The 27,758-nt window shown below is 39.0% G+C and overlaps 1 protein-coding gene across 5 annotated transcripts in view; it reads right to left on the bottom strand.

Annotated features, from left to right (window-relative positions):
• Nucleotides 1-27,556, bottom strand: part of VPS8 (VPS8 subunit of CORVET complex) — a 245,956-nt gene extending 218,400 nt beyond the window's left edge. For 3 of the 5 annotated variants that reach the window (XM_087861466.1, XM_087861467.1, XM_087861468.1), the window contains exons 1-7: nt 27,491-27,556; nt 15,480-15,722; nt 14,474-14,542; nt 10,404-10,534; nt 5,469-5,562; nt 1,899-1,931; nt 880-934 (exon numbers count right to left, since the gene is read on the bottom strand). In XM_087861466.1, coding sequence (XP_087717592.1) covers nt 880-934; nt 1,899-1,931; nt 5,469-5,562; nt 10,404-10,534; nt 14,474-14,542; nt 15,480-15,632 — 535 coding nt within the window. In that variant the 5' untranslated portion in view covers nt 15,633-15,722; nt 27,491-27,556. The other 2 variants (XM_045776626.2, XM_045776628.2) reach the window with 2 other exon arrangements.
• Between the last annotated feature and the right edge of the window lie 202 nt (nt 27,557-27,758).

The raw sequence follows: 27,758 nt of genomic DNA, 5'->3' as shown, positions 1-27,758 counted from the left end.
TATTGTCTAATAGTTTTTAAATAAAAAAACGGAAGAAGATGTTCTGCTCAAAGTACTGAATTCAAAAGTAAAGCATAGGGCTATTTAGTCTCATGTAGGGAAAAAAAAGAGAAAATACTTAAAATACTATTATCTACTATATAAATGAATGTTAACTTCTCAAACAATAAATCAATGTGATTATGGGCTAGAAACTTTTCAGGTTAGAGGGATTTACAATGTAAATGAAAAAGAACTTATTATCAGTTTGAGTTATGAAAAATTACTAAGAAAGCCTGTGAATCTCTTTCCCTGAAGATCTTTCAGAATACCTGCTAGGATATGATTTAGAATAAAAAATCACCACCAGCACAAACTGAGGCAAACAAGAGGGCAATCCAAGGTCCCTTCCAACTTTATACTCTTTCTGTCTAGGTCTGGAGGGTCAAAGATGTGATAACTTATAAATTCATGAAGAAGAAAAACTTGCAATGAGCAATAAAATGAACTTGGGTCAAGTAATTTTAATTACAAAACTACTGACTCAGTCCTCAGTAGTGGGTGGCTCAGTCAGTTAAGCGCCTGCCTTCAGCTCAGGTCCTGATCCCAGAGTTCTGGGACTCAGTCCCACATCAGGCTCCTTGCTCAGCGGAAGCCTGCTTCTCCCTCTCCCTCTGCCTCTGCCTGCCACTCCCCCTGCTTGTGCAAGCGGGCGCATGTGCACTCTCTCCCCCTAAGACAATAAATAAATAAATAAATAAATAAACCCTACTGACTGCCACTTTTCAAGTTTTTCTGACTTTTTCACAAGAAAATAAAGTTTACAATTAAACTATTAAAAGACACAAAATCCAAAAGTATACTTAATATCTATAGTAGGAAAGTACTTAGAAAATTTACCAAATATTAAAGCCAATCCATGAGATGTACCCACAGCTATCAGACTGGACACTGCCTGAGAACAAAAGGGAAGATTACACTTTGAAATATTACATCAAGGATCTTGAAACAATCCGAATTGAATTTGTTGGTCTTCTTTCCTTGAGGCACCAGATGACATACCAACTATTATAAATAAGGAGAATTTCATCTAGGAGGCAAAACGGGAAATGAAACTCAGAACGTTTTATTTCTGGGAATCCCTCTAAATTTACTCCAAGGGTAACAATATCAAAATATCATATGTTCAACATTATAGACAAAAACACACCACTTAGCTTCCTCTAAAGCTATTTAAAGAAAAAAAAATTCAGGGGTCCAGACAAAGTAAGAGGTACTTATGCTACCCAACCAAGAGCCAGCTATGAAGTGTGGGAAAGGGGTGAGAAAGCCCTTCAGTTTATTCACAGGAGCCAAAAGGCACCAGAAATATTCAAAATTCAGCCCACTTCCTCACCAATCGACTAACTAATAAGAAAGCTACAGGAGGCAGCTGGAAGTATTCAAGAAAAGAAGGCACTAGTGTGCTTTCAATATTCCCCAGTTCTCTATAATCGCGCCACAGATTTACTATTTGGCAGGCTTGGCAAGGGAGTTCAGAACTATTAAATGTACTATTTACCACAAAGTGATTTCACCAAATGCTGTTTTCCACTCCCTTATAACCAAAGGGAGGCCAAATCACAGAAGGAGCAAATTTACTTGGGCATGGGAGGACCACATATAAATAAATCTGGAAAAGGCTAATCATTATTCCATTATATGTTTCTCAAACAAAAGCCTGAAGAATAACAATACACTAGAAAGAAAGAGAACATTCAATATGGAAAAATTTTAAACCTGATTACTGGCAGTAAATGACCTATGAATTTATTATCCTAATAATTTATGCAATAACTTTGAACATTAGAAGAATAAATCTAAGAAAACCCAATCAAATAGAAAGCTTACCTTTAAAGGATTATTTAAAGTGTACTTACAATTGCTGTAGGCAAGCCAGCATCCACTTTGTCCTAAGCGAAATTAAAAGAATATTTGAAAAGATACTCTCATTTTTAAACAGAAAATTATATAAGGCCCTCTCTTTACATATACTTTGATCCAAATCAATTCAGACAAGAGATGGAACCTTCATTTTTGCCCCCAACTAAGAGAAACCACAAAAGTTGTACAAAACAACAAAATATAAAAAGCATTAGAGCAGATTATTTTATTTTACCAACTTTAACAAATGCTTTAGGAAAGGTACTGATTATAATTGAAAACAAAGAGAGGAAAGAAGTTCCATTTTCACTAATGTGAATAAACTCGAAGCACTACAGGTTAAAATGAGAGCAGTACATAAAGATTTTAGGAAAGGGAAACATGCTAAAATATTCTTCCTCTAAGCTTCCTATCCAGCAGATTATCCAATAACCCTTCAATTAAACCCAAGAAGGGTGTATTCAATCAGTCCTCAAGCATAAGAAAATAAAAAATTAACTCTGTACAGTAACTGTATGACCTTGGAAAAGTCACCTAACCCTCTGGTTATTAGTCTCCTCATCTGTTAAAGGAAATAGCAAATACTGCCCTATATACCTCAATGTGTTGTCCTGAGGATCAAATTAAATGTAAAGTATCATATAAATGTAAAGGTATCTATTTGATGCTTTTATAGCTTTAAATAATAAGAGCTTACAGTGATTAGCACTATAGTGATGAGACAGATAAAACATGTATTATTCTGACTTTCCAGATTAAGAAAACAGAAGTTTTAAAGAGCATAACTGACTTGCCCAAGATTACTCAAGAAGTGGTAGAAATAGGTCTCAAACTCAGCTTCAGTTCCCAGGCCAGGCCCTTTAATACCACTTCTACATTTCTCTCCTGTCTGTCCCTGTCAATGTGGTCGATTAGTTATTAGAATCTCTCAGAAGGCAGAATCTATTTTATACAACTTTATAGAGCTTCCTAGGAACTAACTCAAGAAGCTGATTCCAGTGAACAGGAATATAAGGAAGAACAATCACGAGGCTGCCATGTTCAATGTTCTGGATAGCAGGATATACCCAACCTTGAATGGATATGTGTAAGGTATACCTGACATGCTTGACAATTAAGATGCATTCAATAAATATCTGATGAATGACTGATGTGTGTCCTGGATAGGGGGAAAAAAAATGAGCAAGCAGATGAAGAACATAAAGTAAATTTGAAATGGAGCCTGAATAATGAAATCAGAAGTCAGCTTACTTTAAAAGCTAAATAACAAAAATAAATAAATAAATAAATAAATAAATAAATAAATAAATAAATAAATATAAATAAATAAATAAATAAATAAAAGCTAAAAAACCAACGATGTGGGAAGCACTTTGGAGATTACAGAATTTTAGTACTGGTGTTGCAACATCTTAGAGAAGTGATTCTCGAAAGCCAGGCTGCAGTAAAATCATCTAAGATACCTGTTAAAATGCAGATCCCTATGCTGTACTGCTAAAGATGCCAACTCAGTAGGTCTGGGGTGCTGCCCAGGAAACTGCATTTTAATCAGCATGGCAGGAGCTTCTCACACATTGGACACATTTTGGAACGCTGTGCTAAGGTATCTCTACTATCTTAGGTGATCATAAAAGTGTTAAATACTCTTTAAAATTAATTTGAATTAGTTTAAAGTATAGTCATTTGTCATAGTACTTTTATCTGTGAATGAGCTGTGAACTTCCTTCACAACTCCAGAAGTCTCATCTAAGTGTTCTCCACGCATGGACTACGAAGCCATGATGAGCTAGGCCCCAGGAAACCCTAATAACATCGCTATCGCTATCCACACGGCTGAAGGCATTATTGAACAACTATTCAGGAGAGATACCCCAAAATATAACTAGCTTTACATGTTAATAAACCAACCATCACAGAAAAGCATACAATTTAAATTGAGCTGGTAATCCAACATTAGGAAGGCAGAGTATGAGCACTGTCACAGGAAAAGCCGTTTTCATTTTAACAGACCAAAGGAGCTCAGCCATAGCAACGAAATAAGAATAGAATGCAAACACTCTGGGATTTATTAGAATTTTTCCCTCCTCTTCAAGAGGGAGAAGAAACCCTTTTTAAATAACAGATTTATCTAATCAATGTTCAGTGTCTGAGTTTTAGTTCAGTCTCCATTATTCAAAATATTTTTAAAACTGCACAGGTGGGTCAAATGACTGTTCTGGTTCATCTTGATCTTGAAAGGAATGAATTTCATCACCTACATAAGGATTAAATTCAGAAACGTCATGGAAATGTAATCCTCAACAGGTGGTTCCCATTCTAGCAAATCTGAGTTACTCTCCACCTAAAAGAGGAAGGACAATTGCCCAGGTTCCCTCCATGGCTTGACTATCTCTCTATTTAAATTGACTTCATGATATATGAGCTGGGTCAGGGTGTACCAATTGCCCACAGAGAACACTTTCTTTCTTTTTTGCTTTTTTTGTTGGTTTGGTTTGGTTTCTACAACAAAAGCTTTCTTGGATAAATCTGACAACTGCAATATGGTTATGATATCATGATGCCACTCCTATATCAAGCTCTTACCCTTCTGGAAAATTAAAACTTTGTCCAAACTGAATATGCAAAATATTAAACTCCATGAAAACATTAAAAAAGTCAAAGTTCCTGGGATATGAATGTGTCATCTTTGTCATCATCACATTATACATAAGATCTACACAATGAATTCAGAAAACTAAAACTGAAAGACCACACCGAATTACAGGCTTTGAGGTCAAAGGAAAATTTGACAAAACATAACAGAATCAGCATCTACTGTCTTGATGACCTATTAAATATTTCTGCATCCACTCAGTGCTCTAAAAAGTTTTCAAAAAAGACCCCAGCAACTTTGTTCCAGGCATTACACACCGGCCACATTCACTAGTACCACCTCCATTTCACAACAAAGCAGCACTGCAGCTGGAGCCAGAAACCCCAATTTTGAGTAATTGTTCTGCTATCTCCTAACCCAATGATGTAAGACAAGTTAATATATCACCTCTCTGAGCCTCTCTTCTCATTTGTAAAACAAGATATGGCTTTCCTTACTTTCAAAGTTGTAAGAGTAAATAAAATAAGGTACATGAAAAGAGTTTTGTGAATTACAAGAAAATCACTCAGTTGTAAAAGATTCTGATCAATCATTTCTCCATATGAAAAGACTAAAAAAAAAAAAACAAGTACTCTAACTCAACCAAATACACAAGATGGCAACTAAACTAAAAAGGAATTCAAAGAAAAGGCAGATAGTGTTCCTTTTAGGCTTGCTGCCATATTTCATTTAGGCACACCAGAGACTCTGAGCAGACCTTTATTTCATGGCTGCACTAATTTCTACGTCAAGATGTGTAGCCATGTCTTATGAGTCAAAAACAATCACACAAAACCCATGAAAGCCAGATTCTTTTTTTTTTTTTTTTTTTAAGCCTCGGGCCAAGAGAAGTGCTGTGCTTTGTTTTATGCTCATTCCTACTTCATTATGCCATTGCAGGTTACAAAGCTGGGGAAGAGAACAAAATACTTACAGCTGCAGACACTATCTGGGCAGAAATTCCCTTCAAAAGTGAATGTCGCATAACTGACCCATGGAGTGAAAAAGAATCAGGTAATTTCTTCTTCCTAAAAAAAGAAATTAAAAAAAAAAAAAAGAAAAATGTTTAAGAACATTAAAAAATTTTTGAAAAAGGAGGGTCTCAAAGCTTTGAAAGTCCAAAAAACACATAAAAATCAGAAATGTAGAAAACAACACTGACTGTATTTGTTAGCTCTGTTTGCAATGAGGTATAGAGAGTCCCACAGTCCTACATTAAGATGTTGTACTAAACCTGCCTTGAACCTCAGAGAAGCACAAGCAGGAAAATGAAAAAGCCACCATTCCCATTTTCACTGATTCAAACTGTTCCTCACCCACCTTAAACTATGGCAAGAGGTTCTACCACTCACCAGAAGGTTGCCTATCCTGCCCTGCATGTCTACATTACCTCCATCGACCTTCTACCCTTGCCCACCTTTCTTGCCCTCCTATCTTTAACTGCCCTCTCTCATTCTTCCACCAAGCACCTCAAATTCCCCACTCATTCTTTCTCTGCTGCTCCTACTAACAGCTCCTTTCACTTACCCAACTCATCATCATACAAAAAATATTTTTTAATTTTCTACCAAACACTGAGCACCTCTTCTATGTGACTGAAAGTATGCTCTGAGGATAAAAAAGTAAGTCAGTCAAGGTTACTATTCTCAAGGACCTCGCAGCCTAGCTAGAGAGACTAATAATTTAATCTTTTTTTTTTTTTTAAGATTTTGAGAGAGACAGAGAGAGCGCATGCACGGGAGGGAATGCAGAGGAGCAGGGAGAGGGGTAGAAGGAGAAGGGGACTCTCCAGTGAGCAGGGAGCCCGACGCAACTCTAAGCTCAATTCCCAGACTCCAGGATCATGACCTGAGCTGAACACAGACGCTTAACTGACTGAGCCACCCAGGCGCCCCATAAGTAACTTAAGCTTAAAAGATAAATGTTAGGAAAGAACAACAGATAAAGCACCACAGAGATGAAACAAAGAGGAGTTTAACCCTATTTATTAGGGGGCTATCAGGGACAAGATGTCTGACCTGGCCTTGATGGATAACTAGGAGTATGGAAGGCAACAAAAAGGCACAAACACAAATATGAAGATGTAAATGTGCACAGTGTGAGAGGAATGTAAGTACACAAAAGGCATGGACCAGGAGGATGGGTGTATGGGTGCTTAGAGATTAGGTCAAAATGGTAAGCAGGGTCCAGACTGATGCTATGCAAAAGAGTTCTGACATTAAATAAGGCAAAAAAAAAAAAAAAAAAAGAGAGGGAGAGAGATATCATATTTTTTTTGAGTACAGTTGACACATACTAGTTTCAGGTGTACAACTTAATGATTTGACAACTTTATACATTGTTTTGCTCACCACAAGTATAGCTACCAGCTGTCCCATTACATTGCTATAACAATATCACTGATTGTATTCCCTATGCTGTGCCTTTTATTCCTGTGACTTATTCATTAAAGACATCATATCTTTGAAGCAGGTAGAGACCAGTTATCATTTAAGTTATCATGGTTCCATACAAATTTTAGGGTTTTCTGCTTTTGTGAAAAGTCCCACTGGGATTTTGATAGAGACTGCACTGAATCTACAGAGGGTTTGGAGGAGTATGGACACTTTAACAATATTAATCCATGAACATGGGCTATTTTTCCATTTATTTGTGTCCTCAATTTCTTTCATCAATGTCTTATAAATTCCAGTGTACGGCTCTTTCACTTCCTGGGTTAAACTTATTCATAAGTATTTTATCGTTTTGATGCTACTATAAATTGAATCACTTTATTCCTTTTTCAGATATTTCACTGTTAGTGTTTAGAAACACAACTGATCCCAATTAGCCAAAGCAATCTTGAGAAAGAACAACAACGCTGGAGGCATTACACTTTCTGATTTCAAACTATATTACATGCTATCAACAGTATGAAACAAAAAACAAAACAAAAATCAGTATGGTACTGGCATAAAAACTGACAGAGACCAATGGAACAAAACTGAGAGCCCAGAAATAAACAGTTGTATATACACTCAACTAATATTTGACAATGAAATCAAAAACACTCAATGCGGAGAGAACACAGTCTCTAATAAATGGTGTTGGGAAAACTAGATAATCACATGCAGATGAAACTGTACCCTTATCTTACACCACTCATAAAAATTATAGGGATTAAATGGGTTAAAGACTTAACTATAAGACCTAAACCATAAAACTCCTAGAAGAAAACATAAGGAAAAAGCTCCTTGACACTGGTCGTGGCAATGGATTTTTTGTATAGGTCATCAAAAGCAAGTATAAATAAATGAGACTATGTCAAACTAAAAAACTTTTGCATAGCAAAAGAAAATCAACAAAATTAAAAGACAACCCATGGGATAGTAGAAAATATTTGTAAACCATTTATCTGATAAGGGGTTAATATCCAAACAATACAGCAATCCTCCCTTATCTGCATGGTTTCAGTTAGTTCTGGTCAACCACAGCCCAGAAGCAGATGATCCTCCTTCTGAGGTATTGTCAGAAGGTCAATAGTGTAGCCTAATGTGATGTCATGCTTATGGCATTCACCTCACTTCATCACATAGGCATTTTATGATCTCAACACATTATAAGAAGGGAAGGTATAGTACCATAAAATATTCAAGAGAGACCACATTCACATAACTTGTACTACAGCATATTCTTATAATTGTTCTACTTTATTATTGTTGTTAATCTCTTACTGTGTCTATTTATAAATTAAATTTTATTGTAGGTATATACAGGAAAAACATAGTTTATATAGGATTCATTACTATCTGCAAGTTTCAGGCATCCACTGGAGGTCTTGGAATGAATGTATCCACTGTGGAAAAGGGAGACTACTATCTCAATAGCAAAAAGAAAAAAACCCAAACAATTTGAGTTAAAAAATAGGCAGAGGATCTGAATAGACATTCTTCCAAAGAAGACATACACATGACCAACAAGTACATGGAAAACTGTTTAGCATCACTAATCTTCAGGGAAATGCAAATCAAAACCACAATGAGACATCGCCTATTGGAATGGCTATTATCAAAAGGATAAAAGGGGCACGTGGGTGGCTCAGTCAGTTGGGCATCTGCTCTCGGCTCAGGTCATGGTCCCAGGGTCCTGGGATTGAGCCCTACACTGGGCTCCCTGCTCAGCAGGGAGTCTGCTTCTCCCTGTCTCCGCCCCATGCTCATGCGTACACGCACATACATTATCTCCATCTTTCTCTTTCTCACTCCCAAATGAATAGGTAAAATCTTAAAAAAAAAAAAAAAAAAGACAAGCAATCACAAGTGTTGGTGAGGATGTGGAGAAAAGAGAATCCTTGTGCGTTGGTGGGTGGGAATGTAAACTGGTGCAGCCACTGTGGAAAACATTATGGAAGTTCCCCCCAAAAATTAAAAATAGAACTACCATATGATCCAACAATCCCACTTCTGGGTATATATCCAAAGAAAACAAAATCACTATCTCAAAGAGATATCAGCACTGCCGTGTTCATTACTACATTATTCACAATAGCCAAAATATGGAAATAATCCAAGTGTCCACCTTCAGACAAATGGGTAAAGATAAGAAGTCACACTCACACACACACACACACACACACACACACACACACGAGTATTATTCAGCCATGATAAAGATGGAAATCCTGCCATTTGTGACAACATTGAATGGACCTTGAGGGCATTATGTTACATGAAGTCAGTCACACAGAAAAAGACAAATACTGTATGATCTCACTTACATGTGGAATTTAAAAAAGACTAATTCATAAAGCCAGAGTAGAACAGTAGTTACCTGGGGCTGAGGAGTGAGGGAAATGTGGGGATGTTGGTCAAAGAGTACAAACTTCAAGTTGTAAGATGAATAAGTTCTGGAGATCTAATGTACAGCACGAGGAGTATAGCTGACAATAACGTGTTATAGACTTGAAAGTCACTAAAAGAGTAGATCTTGAATGTTCTTACCAAAACAGAAATGGTAATTACGTGAGGTGAGGAAGGTGTTAACTAACCCTATTGTGGTAATGATTTCACAATAAATAGTGTATCAAAGAATCACACTGTACATGTTACATTTGCCTAATGTTATATGTCAGTTATATCTCAATAAAGCTGGGGGAAAAAACACATTTATCTTTTTGTAGGAGATAGTGATGAACAGGTTAATATATTCAGCAATGGTCCCTACCCCACAAGAGCCAACAAGCTAAAGAAGACAGCACTAATACAGGCAAAATTTAAGAAAGGAAAAATACACATGACTTTATCAACATTAAAATTACACATGAATTCAATAAAGTATTTACATTATGCTTCCTTCACTTCGCTTTCCTTTTCATGTGCTCTCCAAGAATTTGGGAGGTGAAAAGCAGCCAAAATGAAGTTATTTAGGGTTAGAAGTCCTTTTCCCAAATCTTTAATCATTTTGTGATTCTCCTCTGAACCCATTCCAAGGGAATGAAGGAATGCCGGAGCTGACCTTAGAGAGTGGGAGGAAGGGGATAGGGAGTGCAGAGAGCATAATGGTGGCAAGGTGAACTAAACTCCATGTTTCTACCACAGACACTGTGCCAAATTTGACTCACGCTCCCTCCTAGGGCTCTACTGCTTCCAGGGGGCCTCTGGCTGTTACTATGCCTTCCTATTGGGGGTGTAGAGGACAGTGGTCATGGCATCCAACATTTTAGCCTCTCCCCTCAACAGTGCCAAAATCTTTAGGGTTTAATAAGCATATTATTTCCACCCAAGTGGGCCTTCTGTTCCCTATGCAGGGCTTCTGTAGCATAAAGAGATAGTTACATTTTAAATGATCAATACTGCCACCATATGCAAGTGTGATTTAAGTGAATACTTACCTTTTTAAGTTGGTCCTGTCACCACTATCTGAACTTGCCACAGACGAAGTATCATAGGAGTGAGAATCAATAGTATCAATGTTTAACAACGTAGGATCCTCAAGAACAAAAGACTCCTCTTCATCATCAGTCTAAATTGGAAGAATATGGGTCAATAAACTCACAATTCCAAATACCCTATAAGTCGGACAGGCATTAATGGGTTTCTCGAAAACACTCACGTGCTTATTTCTGCTTTTCTATCTCTTTTCCATGCACGGTTATTAACCAGAGATGAATAGAAAGGAAATTAATCTAGATAGATCCCTGTCTCTACAAAGAGTTCACTCCAAAAGTTTTAATTTTTTTTTTATTATGTTATGTTAGTCACCATACAGTACATCATTAGCTTTTGATGTAGTGTTCCATGATTCATTGTTTGCGTATAACACTCAGTGTAAAAATTTCTCCCTTGTAGCAGGAAGAAGCATGAGCAGTTATGCAAATTATTGTTAGCAGAATACTTTTTAAACTTCAAACCTCTATAGATGCTTTACTAATTAACTAACAGCCAGTGGCTAATTAGAAGACAACAAATACCACCTTACTACAAATAGTATGCCATGAGAAATATGACAAACAGAAGAAAGGCACCCTGAGTTTGAAAGAGCATCTGCAAACACAGTGATTTCATAAAATGGATTTTGCTCCTGGAAAAGGAAGTAGTCCTAGAATATATGAGCAGGAGTTAGAGATCCTAGAAAGATCAGTTGGGACCCAAACTGTAAAAAGCCTTATGTTCCATTAAGCCAGATGACAGCAGGGCCCATGTCCTCCTTGCCTACCACTATATTCCCTAGTGCCCAGTACAATGCCAGACATATAATCAGTACTCACTCATTTAATGAACTAGGGTACTACATATAGTAGACAGTAGGAAGGAAATTAAGATGTTTAAGAAGTAGGCACACATGACAGGAATCACCTTTTACAAAGTTAAATGCGGTAGTAGGAAGATAGATGAGGGTCCTGGGGGAGACTGAGGCAAGGAAACTATTAAGAACCAATAAGAAGGTATGGCAATGTCAAGGAAAAAGAGGAGAGTGGAGCCTAAGAATATGGCAGAAGAGGTCAAAAGAAGAAAAAATGAAAGAGACATTACTGAGAAAACCCGAAGTCCCCAGTTACCATTTAAATGGCAAGGGCTGGGAGGTGGGGAGGTAAGGGAGAAATCAGAGAGGATTCCAAGGTTTCTGTCTTGAACAACCAGGCAAAAGGTGATACTTCTAAGCTAAGAAAGCAGGAGAATGGCAGATAAAGCAGAAGGAGGAGTTCAGCTTTGAACAGGTTGATTCTGAGCAACAGATGTTAAAGAAAAATGCTCTGATCGTACTCCTCTTTTGCTTGGACTGTGTTCTGCGTTACCATTTCCACTGACGCGCATATGAGGGCAATCTTAACACATCATCTCCACTCTCTCCACCATTGCTAGCTACTGACTACCACCTCTGCTGAAGGTACTAGCCAAACCCACTGGCCTATCTTCAGTTAGCATGTCCTTGTCCTCTTGGCATCATTTAACACCACTATTCCCTACTTCTTGAAACTTTCTCTTCCCTTGGTTTCCAGTACATCTCTTTCCTCCCAACCTATGAGTCCTCTTCTACCAGTCTTGTTCTTTATTTTCTCCTCAGCCCAACTTCTAATTGGCACTATTCCCTGGGATTATATTCTTAGCTCTCTTCTCTTCCAGTCTCACACACTTCCTATATGAAGAAGCTAATCCATACCTATAGCTTCAAGTCCCATGTTATTCTAATGACTCCAAAAGCTGTTATCTTCAGTATCATTTCTCTTGAGGTTTAGGCCCATATTTCCAACCGCTTTTCAGATATCTACACACACACGTCTGCTAAGAACAAGGTTAGAATTAGCAAGGAGAGAGTGTCTCTTCAGAATTGTAAAGTGAAACAACTGCTACAGGGCAAAGAGAAAGGAAATAATTCAGAAATTAGAACTGCAGCACCAATGGCTTAAGCAAGAGGGTCAATCAGAATCTTATCTGATTTTCTTAAGCAGCCTGGGGATGTAATTAAACAGATCAGTTAAATTAAGCCAGGGTTGAGGGCTCACAGAATACATGAAAGAAAAAGTGAAGGAACGAAGAGACCTGAAGCCTATCAATAAGGCTAACTTTAAAATTACTATCTACACAGCAGAGATATCAATTTTCCTGCACTAAACTGTAAAATCTACATAATCCTATCAAATTTCAGTGTGTGTATTTGTCTTTGTGTGTAAACTAATAAAGTGATTCTAAAATTTACCTGGAAATGCGAAAGCCCAAGAATAAGCAAGGCAGTCTTGAAGAGCAACAACAAAGATCTGCGACTATTAGATATCAAAACCTATTATATCAAACATTGGAATGTGATATTGGGGCAAGTGTAGAAAGACCGATGGAATCAGACCCACGCATATACGACCACCTGATTTAAAACAAAAATGACACCACAGAAAAGAGTATTTTTTTCAGTAAATGGTGCTGGTTCACACCTCACACCATCACATACAAAAAATTGAAGATGAATTGCAGATCTAAGTTTGAAAGAAAAAAAAAATTTTAAAACAAAATGAGATAGCATCAACATGACCTTGGAATTTTCAAAATTTTCTTAAAACAAGACACACAAAAAAACTAACCACAATAGAAAAACAAAATAAGCTGAACTACATTGAGAACTTCTGCCCTCAAAAGAAGCCATTTATAGAGTGAAAAAGTAACCCACAAAATGGAAAAAGATATTTGCAATACATATATATAATAAAGGGCCTATTTACATCATATATAAAGAATTCCTAGAAATAAAATTTTTTTTTAAAGATTTTTATTTATGTGACAGAGAGACAGCCAGCGAGAGAGGGAACACAGGTAGGGGGAGTAGGAGAGGAAGAAGCAGGCTCCCAGCGGAGGAGCCCGATGTGGGACTCGATCCCGGAATGCCGGGATCACGCCCTGAGCCGAAGGCAGACGCTTAACGACTGCGCTACCCAGGCGCCCCTAGAAATAAATTTTTTAAAAAAGTGAGAAAAGACAAGAAAAGGCAATTCACAAAAGAGACATCCAAATGGCCCAACCCTATGTCAAGTCACTCAATTTCATCAGTGTTCAGGGAAATTCAGATTAAAACTGTGATGTGATATTGCTACACACCTATAAGAACTAAATGGATAAAGTGAAAAGGACAAAATTCAAAAGTTGAGGATGTGGTAATCACAACTCCCATATATGCCTGCTGGAAGTATGCATTATTCTGACCACTTTAAAAGACCTGTGGCAGTATCTACTAAGGCTGAACATACCTGTATCTGATGACCTAGCAATTCTACACCTATTCTGAAGTATAAAACCAACAGAAACGTGTGTGTGTATATGTATATGCACACCTAAAGACGTGAATAATATTCACAGCAACTTTTCATAGTAGCCAGAAACCAGAAATTACACAAAAGCCCATCAAAAGTAGAATGAATAAATAATGGTATACACATAAAGAATTTTATGTATGGGAATGAATAATTACATACAAAAATATGAATCTAAAAACAATATTGAGGTAAACAAGTCAGACACACAAAAGCACATACTCTGTAATTCCATTTATATGAAGTTCAAAGCAAGAAAGCTGATCAATGCTATAAGTCAGGACTGTGATTATCCTGGAGTTAGATACTAAAGGGGCACAAGAAGAGGTTCTGGGATGTTAGCAATGTTTTATTCTGATTGCACAGGGCGTTCAGTTTGTGAAAATTCACCAAGCTACACACTTAAAATTTGTGCACTTTTTCTCTATGCACGCTACACTTCAATAAAAAGTTGAAGATAAATTTCTGGCTGCACAGTAGAAATGAAGTGAGGCAGGAACTACCCAGACTGGGAAACTAGGAAGAGGCAAGAGACTCGGTCTTGATTAGGTCAAAGAACAGCTCCCATACCAGATGGTGCAGATCTAGATACATACGCTATAATTAACCCAAAAGCATTAAAATCAATTCCATAAAATGACAGTGATCTAATGACATATACTTACCTCATTGAGTATGCTTTCCAGTGTTGGAGGAGTATCAACTTGAGGAATATCAAACTCCTTGTCATCAATCTAAATAGAGAAAAGAAATTAATGTTCATATAATGCTGCTTTCCCTCTTAGAATAGTGAGGGTTTTTAAATTTATTAGAACCATTACCAACTAAGAGACAAACATATCACCAAACTGATCATGCAGAGAGCCAACTCAATATCCACAGTAGAAAGGATCAGGTCAAAAGATTACAGAATTGTTTCCTATCCTATCCACTGATTATTAAAGACAAATATGCACTGACTGCACCACCTTGACAGCCCTGTCGAGAAAGCTTCTCATCAAGGACTTCGACATGTGTGTTCTTCAACAGGACAGAACAGCATGTCTCATGACAAGCCCTGACTTTCTAAGTGTAGAAAGCAAAATACAAAACAATATACGAGGTCATAAGCAATATACAAAGGTCTGGCATCGCATTTCTTAGTGATTTCATAAATTATGGTGAGAAGTGATTAGGTCAAGCAAATTGTGATTAAATATTCTCCTGGTCACAAAAACTTACTATCAAATCAATGGGAAAAAAAAAAAATCACTGCACACGGGGCACCCCGCTAGCTTAGTCAACAGAGCATGAGACTTGATCTTGGGGTCATGAGTTCATGCCCCATGCTGGGTGTGGAGCCTACTTTGAAAGAATAAATAAAATATTTTTTAAAAACCACTGCACAAGATTTCTAAACCTACCACTAGCTCTATGATCTTGAGCATTCATTTAACATAGCCAGCTGCACTTCAGCTTCTTTCTCTGTAAAATGGATTATTGGATGTGTGAGGCTCAAATGAGAACACATGTTGAAGTGCTTCATAAATGGTAATGACGTACACAAATGAAGAGTGATATTATCTCACAAAACTGCACAGAGACTTCTATTAATTCAAGCAAAGATGACAGATTGAGTCTTTAGGTCATAGCTCTAACCATCGTTATCACTTAACAAAAGCTGAATTTTACCAGGTCATTTTTGAACTCCAGTTCCTTGTCCAGATCTATGTAAGAGAATTTTGAAAGCGAAGCTTCAAGATTGAAAGACTTATTCAGCTCTTCTTCAGTAGTCTTGGCACAGAGGCTCTGTTCCACATTTTCATGGTCTGGTTCATTTTCCATATTTACTTATAATTCAGTCAATCCAAGCAAGTTGTTGTTTGTTTTGTTTTGATTTTTGGCCTTAGATCATGATGACCTGAATGATGATCTCTTTTCAAAATAAAAAAAAATATCCATTATTCAGATTTCCTCAACTGGACATTCCAAAGACTGACTTGATCAGACTTTCGTGGAAACTGCTCATCAATCATCTGATTGTAAGGCAAAGAGAAATCAGTATGGTTTGAGGTATGATATTGGGGGAGAGTTTCTATGGGAGCACAAAGGAGGAACATGTAACTCAGGAGTCTGGGAAGTGGCCCACCACCCAAAGTCATTAAGTGTGGTGATAGTGATAAACGTGGGGTGAGTTCAGCCACTAGACTTGGTACAATCCAGACTTATGTTTTAACAGCATGAGGGTAAATTGGTGTCAAAAACTGCAATGAACCCCTCCCTCACGCTCCCAAACCTCAGAGTAGATCTCCAGTTCCCCTGGAGAAAAGCATACAGATCAGTTTTGTTGTTGGCATCCGTCCAGCGCCACAGATGTCTCAGGGAGCCTGTGTAGACACACAGGACCCAGGACAGATAGCTAGCCACTTAATATGACACTAGCAAACCTAAGTGTTCAGATCTATTATGGGAGAAAACAATGATGTCAGAATAAAATAAGACCACAGCCAACTAGGGATTTCTAGGAAGAAAGCTAGTCATAGAAAAACATGTACATTCTCAGAGAAAACTGAAATACTAAAGAAAAAGAAATGTATGCAAATGTTTTTTATATTTCATAGCTCTAAAGGATACAATGCTGTATTAAAAAGAAACAGTCTTGTTTACCAGCAAAATTGTCTAGAAAACAACTGTCTGCAAAATCTCTAGACAACTAAAAACATATTCAGGAAAAAATAATTATAAGTTTAATGATTAAATTTGTTTTTAAGTGTTTTTAGTTTGTGCTATAATTAGGCTACAAGTGGCCAAATTTTTAAAAGTCCATCACTTAGCTCTGCCTGTTTAGAAATAAAGAAATAAAAATATGAAAAGAGAAATAACACCATAGTAATAACGATAGTAAAAACAAAGGTCATTTTGTTTTCTAGACTAGGCGTTTTCCACAGTACCCAGCAACATGCAGTAACTCTCTGTGGGAAGCTTTTTCAAACTACACACTGTCCACTGCCCACCGCCCTCCCCACCATATGAACTTCTCTCAATCCTACTCCTTAATGAAGTGAAAGCAAAAGAAAGGCTGACAAGCCACTGAAAGAACTACTTTTTTAAAAAGGAGTTGAAAATTTGTTGCTGGTATTGTTTTTTTTTTTAATGCCCAAAATTTACTGACAATTTTATCCAATTAGTTCTTTAATTAGCTCTTCTTTTTTAGTATTTATGAATTTCACTTTGAAGTTTCATTTTTATCAGATTAAAAGAAATGAATATATACTGTATGTAAGACATGTAGACTACGAAGACAGATTTTTAAAGAGCTGAAGCCAATTTTTCTAGCTAGTACATTTGGTATATTACCAAATACAGACTAATTTCTTTCACATGTTACAGAAGATACACTCTAAGGCTCGGTCTTACAAACACATGATACCGAATACATTCCTAGAAGACATAACTGAGGGCACTCTGTATCTGGCAACATTTGAAAGTAGCTTTCCAATCTCAGGTACTAAAGGTACTTCTTTTGCAGTGAGCCAAGGGCAGAAGCACTATTAACGGTTATATGCCTTTCTTCAAAGAAGACAGAATGGACTCATGACAAATTCCTTCTTAACAGAGTTCTCTTAATTGTACCCCTTAGCAAAAATGATTACAGTTAGTCAAGGAATGTTTGCAAATATGCATAATCTAATTCACATTCAGTGATTCCTGAGGACAGTTATTAAGTTTTATTCTTACACATTTAAAAAAAATAGTAATGGAAAAAGACAATAGCCACACCCCTAAAAAAACCACTTTTATTTAAATGATTTAATAACTGAAAACATTTCATTCTTCACATGGTCTCTGCAAAATAACTCAAGAGGTAAAACAATTTTTTATACCTCCTATCTGGTGTTATTTAAGAGGTTCTCAGGGCAACTCAGCATCAGTGAGCACCAAAAGCATGTTCGAGAAGTTTTAAGTGATCAAGCATCCCCTGAAGAAAGAGCACCATCTTGCCACGCTACCCTAGTCCATTTCCAACCTTCACTTCACTGAGCTCCTGTTATTGTGATATGCCAGCAAAGTGCAAAGAACATAAGCCGAAGAGTCCCTTGAAATCAGGTTTGAATCTGGGCTTTACCAGTTCCTATCTGTGACCTCGGTCAATGTGTCTACCCTTTCTGAGCCCCTCTACTTCTACATCTTTTAAGATGAAATATTGTGGCCATTTGTGTTGTTTGCCCAGAGCAGCACCTCTTGTTGGGGGAAGGGCTCCTTCAAACCATGTGGTTCTTGTGGAGGCTGCCTATCAAAACTCCCCTAGTAACAGAGAGCACATAATGTGGCCAGAGCTCTTCACTGGGATTCATTAAAACGGAACTGGTGAGGGAAAGCTGCTTCCACTGTTCTCTAAACAATGAATAGTAAGGGTGAGCAGCACCCCCACCTTCTACCTGACCCTGTTCTGCAGAAAAGGAGATCATTTATACAATATATATCAACTAAACACATACTGTGCATGTCACTGGAGACCCACCTCTACTAACAGAATTTACATTCTAGGAACAGACTCTCTGGCAAGAATAAAAACAACCTACAAACAGAACCAGAGAAGAGGTAAGAGTGTCCCGATAACCACTCAGGACCCCCTGTTCCAGTCTTCTAGAATGTTCGCTCTGGCCACAGCATTCTGGCAATTTGGCTACATTACCCAGCATCCTCTCCCGACGCTTTTTTTTTTTTTTTTAATCACTTACAACGGAGAGTCCTGACACTCAGAATGCAACTACCTATAATGCAGAGCAACTGTGAGGAACAAACGACATAATGACTGTAAAGCGTTTAGAATAATGCCTGGACACAGAATTGGTTTTCAAGGAATATTCGCTATTTAAAATTTCCTCAAGACTTCCAAATTCTTCCAAAGTTAAAGATCCTGAAACAAGATCGAATACTTTTGTAAAGGTCTAGCTAGTGCTAAGCATATCATCCTTATCGGAAGGATATACTTACTTCTGCTCTCAGATTAGAAGTTTCTTCATGAGTTAAATGGTAGGGGTTTTGTTTTTGTTTTTTTTTTAATTTTATTTTTTTTTATTATTATTTTTTTTAATGATTTTTTATTATATTATGTTAGTCACCATACAGTACATCCCCAGTTTCCGATGTAAGGCTCGATGATTCATTAGTTGCGTATAACACCCAGTGCACCATGCAATACGTGCCCTCCTTACTACCCATCACCGGTCTATCCCATTCCCCCACCCCCCTCCCCTCTGAAGTCCTCAGTTTGTTTCTCATAGTCCATAGTCTCTCATGTTTCATTCCCCCTTCTGATTACCCCCCCTTTCTTTATCCCTCTCTTCCCCTAATGGTAGGGGTTTTATCTAAGACTAGTCCAGCCCCCAGCAAAGTATCAGAGAGGCTTCAGAAAGACATCTAATTATGATAATAAGTGTGATATACTACTAAGTCATTCTAAAATTGTGCTTTCACATCAACTTCCTCTTCTATCACTTACCAACAATTACACCTTTATGTTAGTCAGCAAATTTATTCAACCCAAATAGACCTAAGAATCAAAAGATCACCATGCTCAGATTTTTTTTTTTAAAGGAGAGCTCACTAGAGCAGTGTCTCCACATTTTTTAGAAATTAAGCTGTGCCTGAATCTCCCTGTGGTAGGCAAGATAGTATTGCCCAAGGACCTGTGACTGTGTTACCTTACATGTGATTAAATTAGGATCTGGAGTTCCAGAAATTATGTTGGCTCATTATAATCACAAGGGTCTTAAAAAGTGGAAGAGGGAGGCAGAAGAGAGTGTCAGAGAAGAAATATGACAACCAAAGCAGGGTCAGAGGGATGCCTGGGTGGCTCAGTCAGTTAAGCATCTGCCTTTGGCTCTAGTCATGATCCCAGGGCCCTGGGAGAGAGACAGAGAGAGAAAGCCAGCGAGAGAGGGAACACAAGCAGAGGGAGTGGGACAGGAAGAAGCAGGCTCCTAGCGGAGGAGCCTGATGTGGGGCTCGATCCCAGAATGCTGGGATCACACCCTAAGCCGAAGGCAGACGCTTAACGACTGCGCCACCCAGGCGCCCCACCATCTGAGTTTTTAAATAAATAAATTGTATTTAAAATCGGGTCATCGATAGAAATTTTGACGTCAACTATAGTTTTAAGAGTAATTCCATTTCACCATTCATATATGGTAATCTTGGTGAAGGGTTTAATCAAAATGTAGAGGAATTCAATTATTTTTTAAAACCCTCCATTTTGGGCTGCTCAAGGGGATAGAAAATCTCATTTAAAATTTCCAACTTTAATAATATAAAAAAAGACTATTCCAGTAATTACAAAAATCATATTTAGCAACTGGTTTAGTGTATTTTTAAATTTTATTGTGATGAAACATTTTCTCCATTCATTATGCTCTGGGGAGACGCTTGTCAGAGGCTGTGAAAAAGACATTTCTTCAGCAGGGAGCCTGCTTCTCCCCCTGCCTGCTTCTTCCTCTGCCTGCCATTTCCCCTGCATGTGCTCTAATAAATAAAATCTTAAAAAGAAAAAAGCAGCAGCAGGGTCAGAGAGATGCTACATTGCAGGCTTTGAAGGAGGAAGGATGCCAGGAGCCAAGGAATTTAGGCAGTCTCTGAAAGCTGCAAAGGCAAGGAAATGGATTCTCTCCTGGGGCCTCTAAGACCCCAGCCCTGCCACAGCTTGATTTTAGCCTAGTAAGACCAGTGCTGGTCTAGTGAACTAATGAACTAAAGAACTGTAAAATGATAAATCTGTATTTTTTTTAAGCTACTACATTCGTGGTGATCTGTTACAGCAGGAATAGGAAATGACTACACTAACAAACTTCAGTTAATTTATTCCCGGCCACATTGCCAACATTCTGAAATACTAATCCCTTCCTCATCACTTGGTGTTGCCCAAATATTTACTGAGCAAGCTCTTCATTCCACTACACAGACCAATGATGAAATGCTTCATATATGACGCTTACTATTACACATGATGCAGACACTGCCTTCAGATACCACGTTAAGTGCTATCCCGGTACAAAGGTTGGCAACAAACTACTGATAATTTCCTCTCGAGACTAAATTCTACAACTAGTTCTCCACGCACCCATCCTGCAATCCAGTGTTCCTATAGTTCTTAAGGGGATGCCAAGCTGGACAGTACCTGCAGACAACACAATAGTTAAAAGCAATGGTTTCTTAGTCTCTCCCAGAATGAAATCACATTAATCCGACAGGAATATGTACGTCATAGAATCATGATTACCCAGTATTTTGTCCTCTTCTAAGCACTGCTAAAATATTTAAATAGTTCTGATTTAAGATTATCTGACATCTTGACAGTTGTTACAGCTATTCCCTCTTAATTAATAAGGCTATTCCCAACCAATTAATAATAGATCCAAGGACTATTTAAAAATAAATACATGTATCAAATAAACATCAATGACCCCATTTTAACCAGGACTAACTGAATAGAACTCCAGAATGGGACCTAGATTAGGCTGGGTTAATACAGAACTCTTCCACCAATTCTTTGTTGTACTTGTTTTATTTTTACCTTGGCAGACCTTCCCAACCTTGCTCGAATTCCAGGATCCTATTTAATTCACTGACATTCTTTTCCTCCTAAAAGTGTCATATGAGACACCTTTCACAGTATGGGGAGTCGAATCAAGTTTTGTTTTTTTTAACTTACCGTATCCCCAAAAAGGTATCATGAAATCATGATATGGAAAGAATTTTACATTCCAACTTTGTTTCCGGCTTTCCCAATCTGAGTATTTCTCTTCTTCCATTTCTTTGTTTTGTTTTCTCGTGGTATCTTTTGTAAAGAAAAATACAATAGAGGATTAACCTCTATTTGTTTTCTATTCTCTTTCTCTGATAAATGGACTGATTTTGAACAGCTCCTAATGCCTAAGGTATAAAATTCCAAATTCTACCCACAACTCTATGGCCAACTAATCTTCGATAAAGCAGGAAAGAATATCCAATGGAAAAAAGAGTCTCTTCAACAAGTGGTGTTGGGAAAACTGGACAGCTACATGCAGAAGAATGAAACTGGACCACTTTCTTACACCAGCAATTGCACTACTGAGTACCCAAACGATACAAAAATACTGATTCAAAGGGGCACATGCACCCCAATGTTTTTATAGCAGCACTATCAACAATAGCCAAATTATGGAAAGAGCCCAAATGTCCATTGACTGATGAAAGGATAAAGATGTGGGGGGGGGGGTGTACATACACACACACACACATATATATAGAATATCAGTCATTAAAGGAACAAAATCTTGCCATTTGCAATGACGTGGATGGAGATGGAGTGTATTATGCTAAGTGAAATAAGTCAGTCAAAGACAAATACCATATAATTTCACTCATGTGGCATTTAAGAATCAACACAGATGAACATATGGAAAGGGAGGGAAAAAGAGAGGGAAGCAAACCATAAGGGACTCTTAACAACAGAGAACAAACCAAGGGTTTGATGGAGGGAGGTGGGCAAGGTTTGGGCTAAATGGATGATGGGTATTAAGGAGGGCATTTGTTATGATGAGCACTGGGTGTTGTATGAAAGTAATGAATCGCTGAATTCTACTCCTGAAACCAATATTACACTCTGTGTTAAACAACTAGAATTTAAATAAAAACTTGAGAGAAAAAAAATAAAATTCCAAATTCTAAGCCTATGATTCCAGATTATCACATGAGCTGACCTTACCTTCCTTTGCAGCTAAACTTATTAACCTGTATTCAGAGTCCTTCAGGAAGAGCTTCCCCTTTCTTTCCATGTCTGCTCACACTAGTTACCCCTCCCCTTCCTTTTCCTCTCCATTTATCTCCATTCCTTCTTTCCTTCTTTCCTTCCTTCCAGGCACCTTCCTTCCCTAAGCATCCTCTGAATCCAGAATGCATTTCTTCTTTAGAACAGTATATGCAAATAATGAATCACAGAACATTACATCAAAAACTAAGGATATACTGTACGGTGACTAACATAACATAATAAAAAATTATTATAAAAAAAAGAAAAACAAGAAAAAAAATAAAGAGCACAGCCTGTGTATAAAAAAAAAAAAAAAAAGGAACAGTACCTTGGTGCTTTCCTTATATTGAGTCATTAGTTAACTCAACATGTGGCTATGTCTTTTGTCCCCAACTATACAACAGAAATGCAGCCATGCGGGGTGCCGGGGTGGCTCAGTTGGCTGGGCATCTGCCTTTGGCTTGGGTCATGGTCCCAGAATCCTGGGGAGATCAAGCCCTGAGTAGAGTAGGGCTTCCTGCTCAATGGGGAGTCTCCTTCTCCCTCTGCCCCTTACCATGCTCATGCTCTCTCACGCGCGCTTTCTCTCATTCTCTCAAATAAATAAATAGAATCTTAAAAAAAAAAATGAATGCAGTCATGCTTCTTTGTATACTGCACAACACTGGGCTCATTGATTTGCATGCATATGTATACGTTCAATAAATATTTGCTGATTAACACAAGAATTGGAACACAGGACTAACACCTGTGTTGCAAATTAAATGGATCAGTTTTATTACCTATAACTGTTAAGCTTCATAGGATATTATCTGACTCACAGCCTACAGGAGTCTATGCCATAGTAAGCCAAGTTATAATTAAGCTCTACCTTTATGTAATCAGGCTTGTCATACTGATCATATTCATCCCTCACATATCAGCTAAAACTTTGCTTCCTCAAAAAGCCTTGTTTTGTCCCACTCAACTGAACTAGGTTCCCTGTTAATATGCATTTATAACATCGTTCTCCTTCTTCACTAAACTTGTCACATTGCAATCATTTTTTTCAGTGTCTGAACCACCACTGCCTTCCCTCAGGAAGGAAAGGAATACAGGTTCCAGGAGAGCAAAGACCAGATCTGCCTTGTTCACTGCTGCATTCCTAGTGCTAATCAACCCACCCTTCCCTCCCTTCATCCCCCCATAAGCAGCCAAGCAACAATGCATCACTGGCTTGGAGGGCTTCAAGTAACAGTTCTGATTATTCAAAATAAGACAGGGTTAGTCATTCTACCCCCCCAAAAGCCTCCCACCTTGCAAGTTCCATTCTCTGCACCTAGATGAGATTTTTTTTTTTAAAGATTTTATTTATTTATTTGACAGAGAGAGACAGCCAGGGAGAGAGGGAACACAAGCAGGGGGAGTGGGAGAGGAAGAAGCAGGCTCCTAGTGGAGAAGCCTGTTGTGGGGCTCGATCCCAGATTGTTGGGATCACGCCCTGAGCTGAAGGCAGACACTTAACGACTGCGCCACCCAGGCGCCCCAGATGAGATTTTTTACAATCCTTAACACTGATTTTTTTTAATGATCATTTAGCTCATGTAGAACAAGACACAAACTCCGCAATTTTAGTTGTTTTGTGTTCTTTTACTTTAATTCAACCTACAAAGTCAAGATGAAAACAGTGGAAATGTATCATATGTCCATTCCATTTACAGGAATTCAACTTATCTTCAGCAAAGGTAAAGAGAGAAAAAAAACGATTCACACAGAAATGGGGACTCTGCACACTATTCTACTCAATACTACACACTTCAGGGTGAGCATGGGATAGGAGACTGTTAATCTGCTGTCCTTTTGGTCAGTCTCAGTTCTTGAATGCCTCATACATAATGATCCATTTCATCTGTGCTCAAAATAACAAACAGCATGCTGTTCTAACATGGAGCAAAAGCTGGCTGTGTCGCACATCCTGAGAGACAGGTCAGTCTCTACCATGACTCGTTCCCAGGGACTTTTCAGGGGTACTCAAGTTTCACCTTACTCATGGACTCAGAGACAGACCCTATGTTAGCTATAATGCTACTATGTACCTGGATGAGATACATACTTGGTGCCCAAGTTTCTTTCCAAGAATAGGCACATTCAGGCCCACAATACTCAGAGCTGCCACTATGAAAAAGCCCAAACCTCTGTTTCTCTTTCTCTTCTCTTAGTGAATATTTACATGAGAAGAGAAATTTAAAATTTAGGAAGTGCCTACAGAACAAACGTTAAAAAGTGGAGGAAAAGAGTACCTGAGACTGCCTGTTCCATGGTGCTAACTTACTATGTCACTAAGTTATTATTACAAGTTGTCAGACACAACCTTCAGCCACATTCTAAAAAAGAAAAAACTAATTCCCCATGACAATATACAAAATAATAGTAAGAACTATGTCTTGGAATATCTGTTATACATAAAACCTAATATTATTCATCAGTTTTTATATGTGTATAAGTAAAATAAATGAAAGAGAAAAAAAAAATCACTTCTTTCCAGCTTCCAGTAAATTCCTATAAGAATCACTCTTCAAAGATCCACACTCCCTGCCCCCCAAGGCACCCCGCTCAGAGGACTTCTCCTAAGAAGCACATGGGACTTGTGTCGGCTGACATATTCTCCTTTCTTCTTCACTAAATTGGTATGAGTGAATTCTTAGAAGTTAAATGCACAGAAGACAGGATTCCATTCATTTGTGGGTTGAGTAGATGGTGGCCTTCCAACTCATCTTAATTAGCTTCCAACTAACTGTCACCTCAACTTCACTTGGTTAGGGGTCAAGAAGGATGTGGAGTCACGAGATTTTTTTTTTTTTTTAAAGCAAAAGGAAACTTCTTGCTGAACAGCAGAGGAAAAACAAATCTGATTACAGTTAAAACACCCCTTCAGGGGGCGCCTGGGTGGCACAGCGGTTAATCGTCTGCCTTCGGCTCAGGGCGTGATCCCGGCATTACGGGATCGAGTCCCACATCAGGCTCGTCCGCTATGAGCCTGCTTCTTCCTCTCCCACTCCCCCTGCTTGTGTTCCCTCTCTCGCTGGCTTTCTCTGTCGAATAAATAAATAAAATCTTTAAAAAAAAAAAAAAAAAAAAACACCCCTTCACCATCTTTCCTTTGTTAAACTGCTCCTCCTCCACTCCAACCAAGTAATATTAGTGGTGCTGCCAATCAAATACCCTATCTACCTAGCCAGACGAGTAGGCACATGACATTCTTGTATCCATTCGGCCAATCATTGTCCTTCCCTGGAATTTGTAACTACTGAAGGCAGGAGTTTTCTCTTTAATGTGGGAAGACGTTAACACAGGGGCTGATAGAATGAAGATAACTCAAACATTAATGACTAGAACAGTTTGATCTCACAAATATATACAGATTACACCTGAGGCTGTGGCTCAAGAGGCAGTCTAATCTCTATGACAACTATAAACAGATGGAAAGTTAAATATACTTCCCTGAGTTCAAAACGTCCCCCTTTTCATTCATACACATAACTGACATTTGGTATCACAATGGCTGACATCTTTATGAAAGAGTGAGATATAGCTAAAGTGCCATGATGCCTCAATATCCTGAAGACAAAAAACATCCAACCACTGATGCTGGTCCGGATAAAAAGAAAATAAAGGATAATCAACACACTATTATCTGGAAAGGATTTTTTCACATTTAACTACGTCCCTTTGAAATATAAAGCCAATAGTTCAACCAGAATTTTCCCCCCACTTATCTTTACTCTGCTTTCTATGGAACAGGCCAGCTTTACCAGAGGATTCAGTATCTACTCTCCGCTTAAATTTAACCATGAGCAAACCCATGTCTTACACAAACATAGGCAGATCCTCCATCCCCATTTGTATTAGACTTCAAACACACACACCTGATATGTAATTACCTCCCAATCACAGATATCCAGAGTTGGTGCCACACACCTGACATGTAATTACCTCCCAATCACAGACATCTGGAGTTGGTGCCACAAGTCAATATCCATGATTGTTTTGCTTGTGTTTTCTTTTTTTCGGGGGGGGGGGGTCGGGGAAGAGTGTGGTAGAGAGTGGGTATACAGAGGATGCAAGCCTTCCGGTCCATTCTATAGGAGTCTGATATTAGGAGGTTGTGGAGGAGGCATGCCTAGTTGAAGAAGGCTCCCAGCTGATCCTGATAACCCATGGCCATGGAACCCCCCTGACTGACCCTACTTCATCCCACCCTACCCTCCCTTTGAAGCACACCCAAACACTTTAGGCAGCTCTGTTTCCCTCTTTTCGCAGGTACCACACCTGAAGAACTAACCAGGACACAGGAGTGGCCTCAAACTTTAGAGACCCATCTGTCCTCCTGCTCTCACTCTGGAGCACACCTTGCAGGCAGAGACAAACTGGAACCAGCCTCACAGGGTGTGCACCAATCCTAAGAGGTGGACACCTCATCTAGGCCTCGGCCTCACACTTGGGGAGCACACTCATCCCAATCTGTGAGGGACAGACGAGCCCACACCTGTGCGCTGGGCCCGAAAGGCGGGTTGCACACCTGTTCCGTCCTGGGAAGAAGGGTGATCACCCGCCTCCTAGTCTCACAATCAGGGAAAGCGGGTGCACCTGTCCTCGGCCCCACATTCGTTATGAGCAAGTGGAAACCTCCAGACCCAACTGCAGGCCAAACGCAGGACACGCCTCTCCGCCCCAGAGTCAACCCCACCCGGCCCTCGGGCCCCGGTCCAGTTAGTCAGCCTCGGGGTGCTCCGTCAGCCCCTCGGAGGCCGCACCGCCGCACGCGGGAAAGGGCCGAGGCTCAGGAACCCGGCGCGCGTCCTCCTCCCGCCCAGGGGACAGCTCCTCACTAATGTCCCCCACCCCGCTGGCCCGCTCCCGGGAGATTCATTACCTGCGCTTGCGGCCATTCCACCCAGGACCCCCAGCCCCCGTAACCCCGCCCCCTGCTGTAGCCTCACGCACGCGCAGTATATACCACCGATGGCCACGCTTCCGCTTTCCTCCCCGCACCCTGGTCCGCCCCTGTATACCACGCCCCCATTTAAAGGGCCAGAGATACAATGTCTCCGAGGATTTAGTGGGTGATTAACATGCGGAACAGGAGAATGGAAACGTGAGGGAAGCACAGACGAATGAACAGCAGTCTTTGAGATGGGAAG

This window comes from Ursus americanus, chromosome 4 (genome assembly GCF_024610735.1).
Source record: "Ursus americanus isolate L20-20 chromosome 4, mUrsAme1.1.p, whole genome shotgun sequence".
Classification (NCBI taxonomy): Eukaryota; Metazoa; Chordata; class Mammalia; order Carnivora; family Ursidae; genus Ursus; species Ursus americanus.
Note: the sequence above shows the minus strand (reverse complement) of the source record. Positions and strands in the feature narration are given on the sequence as shown.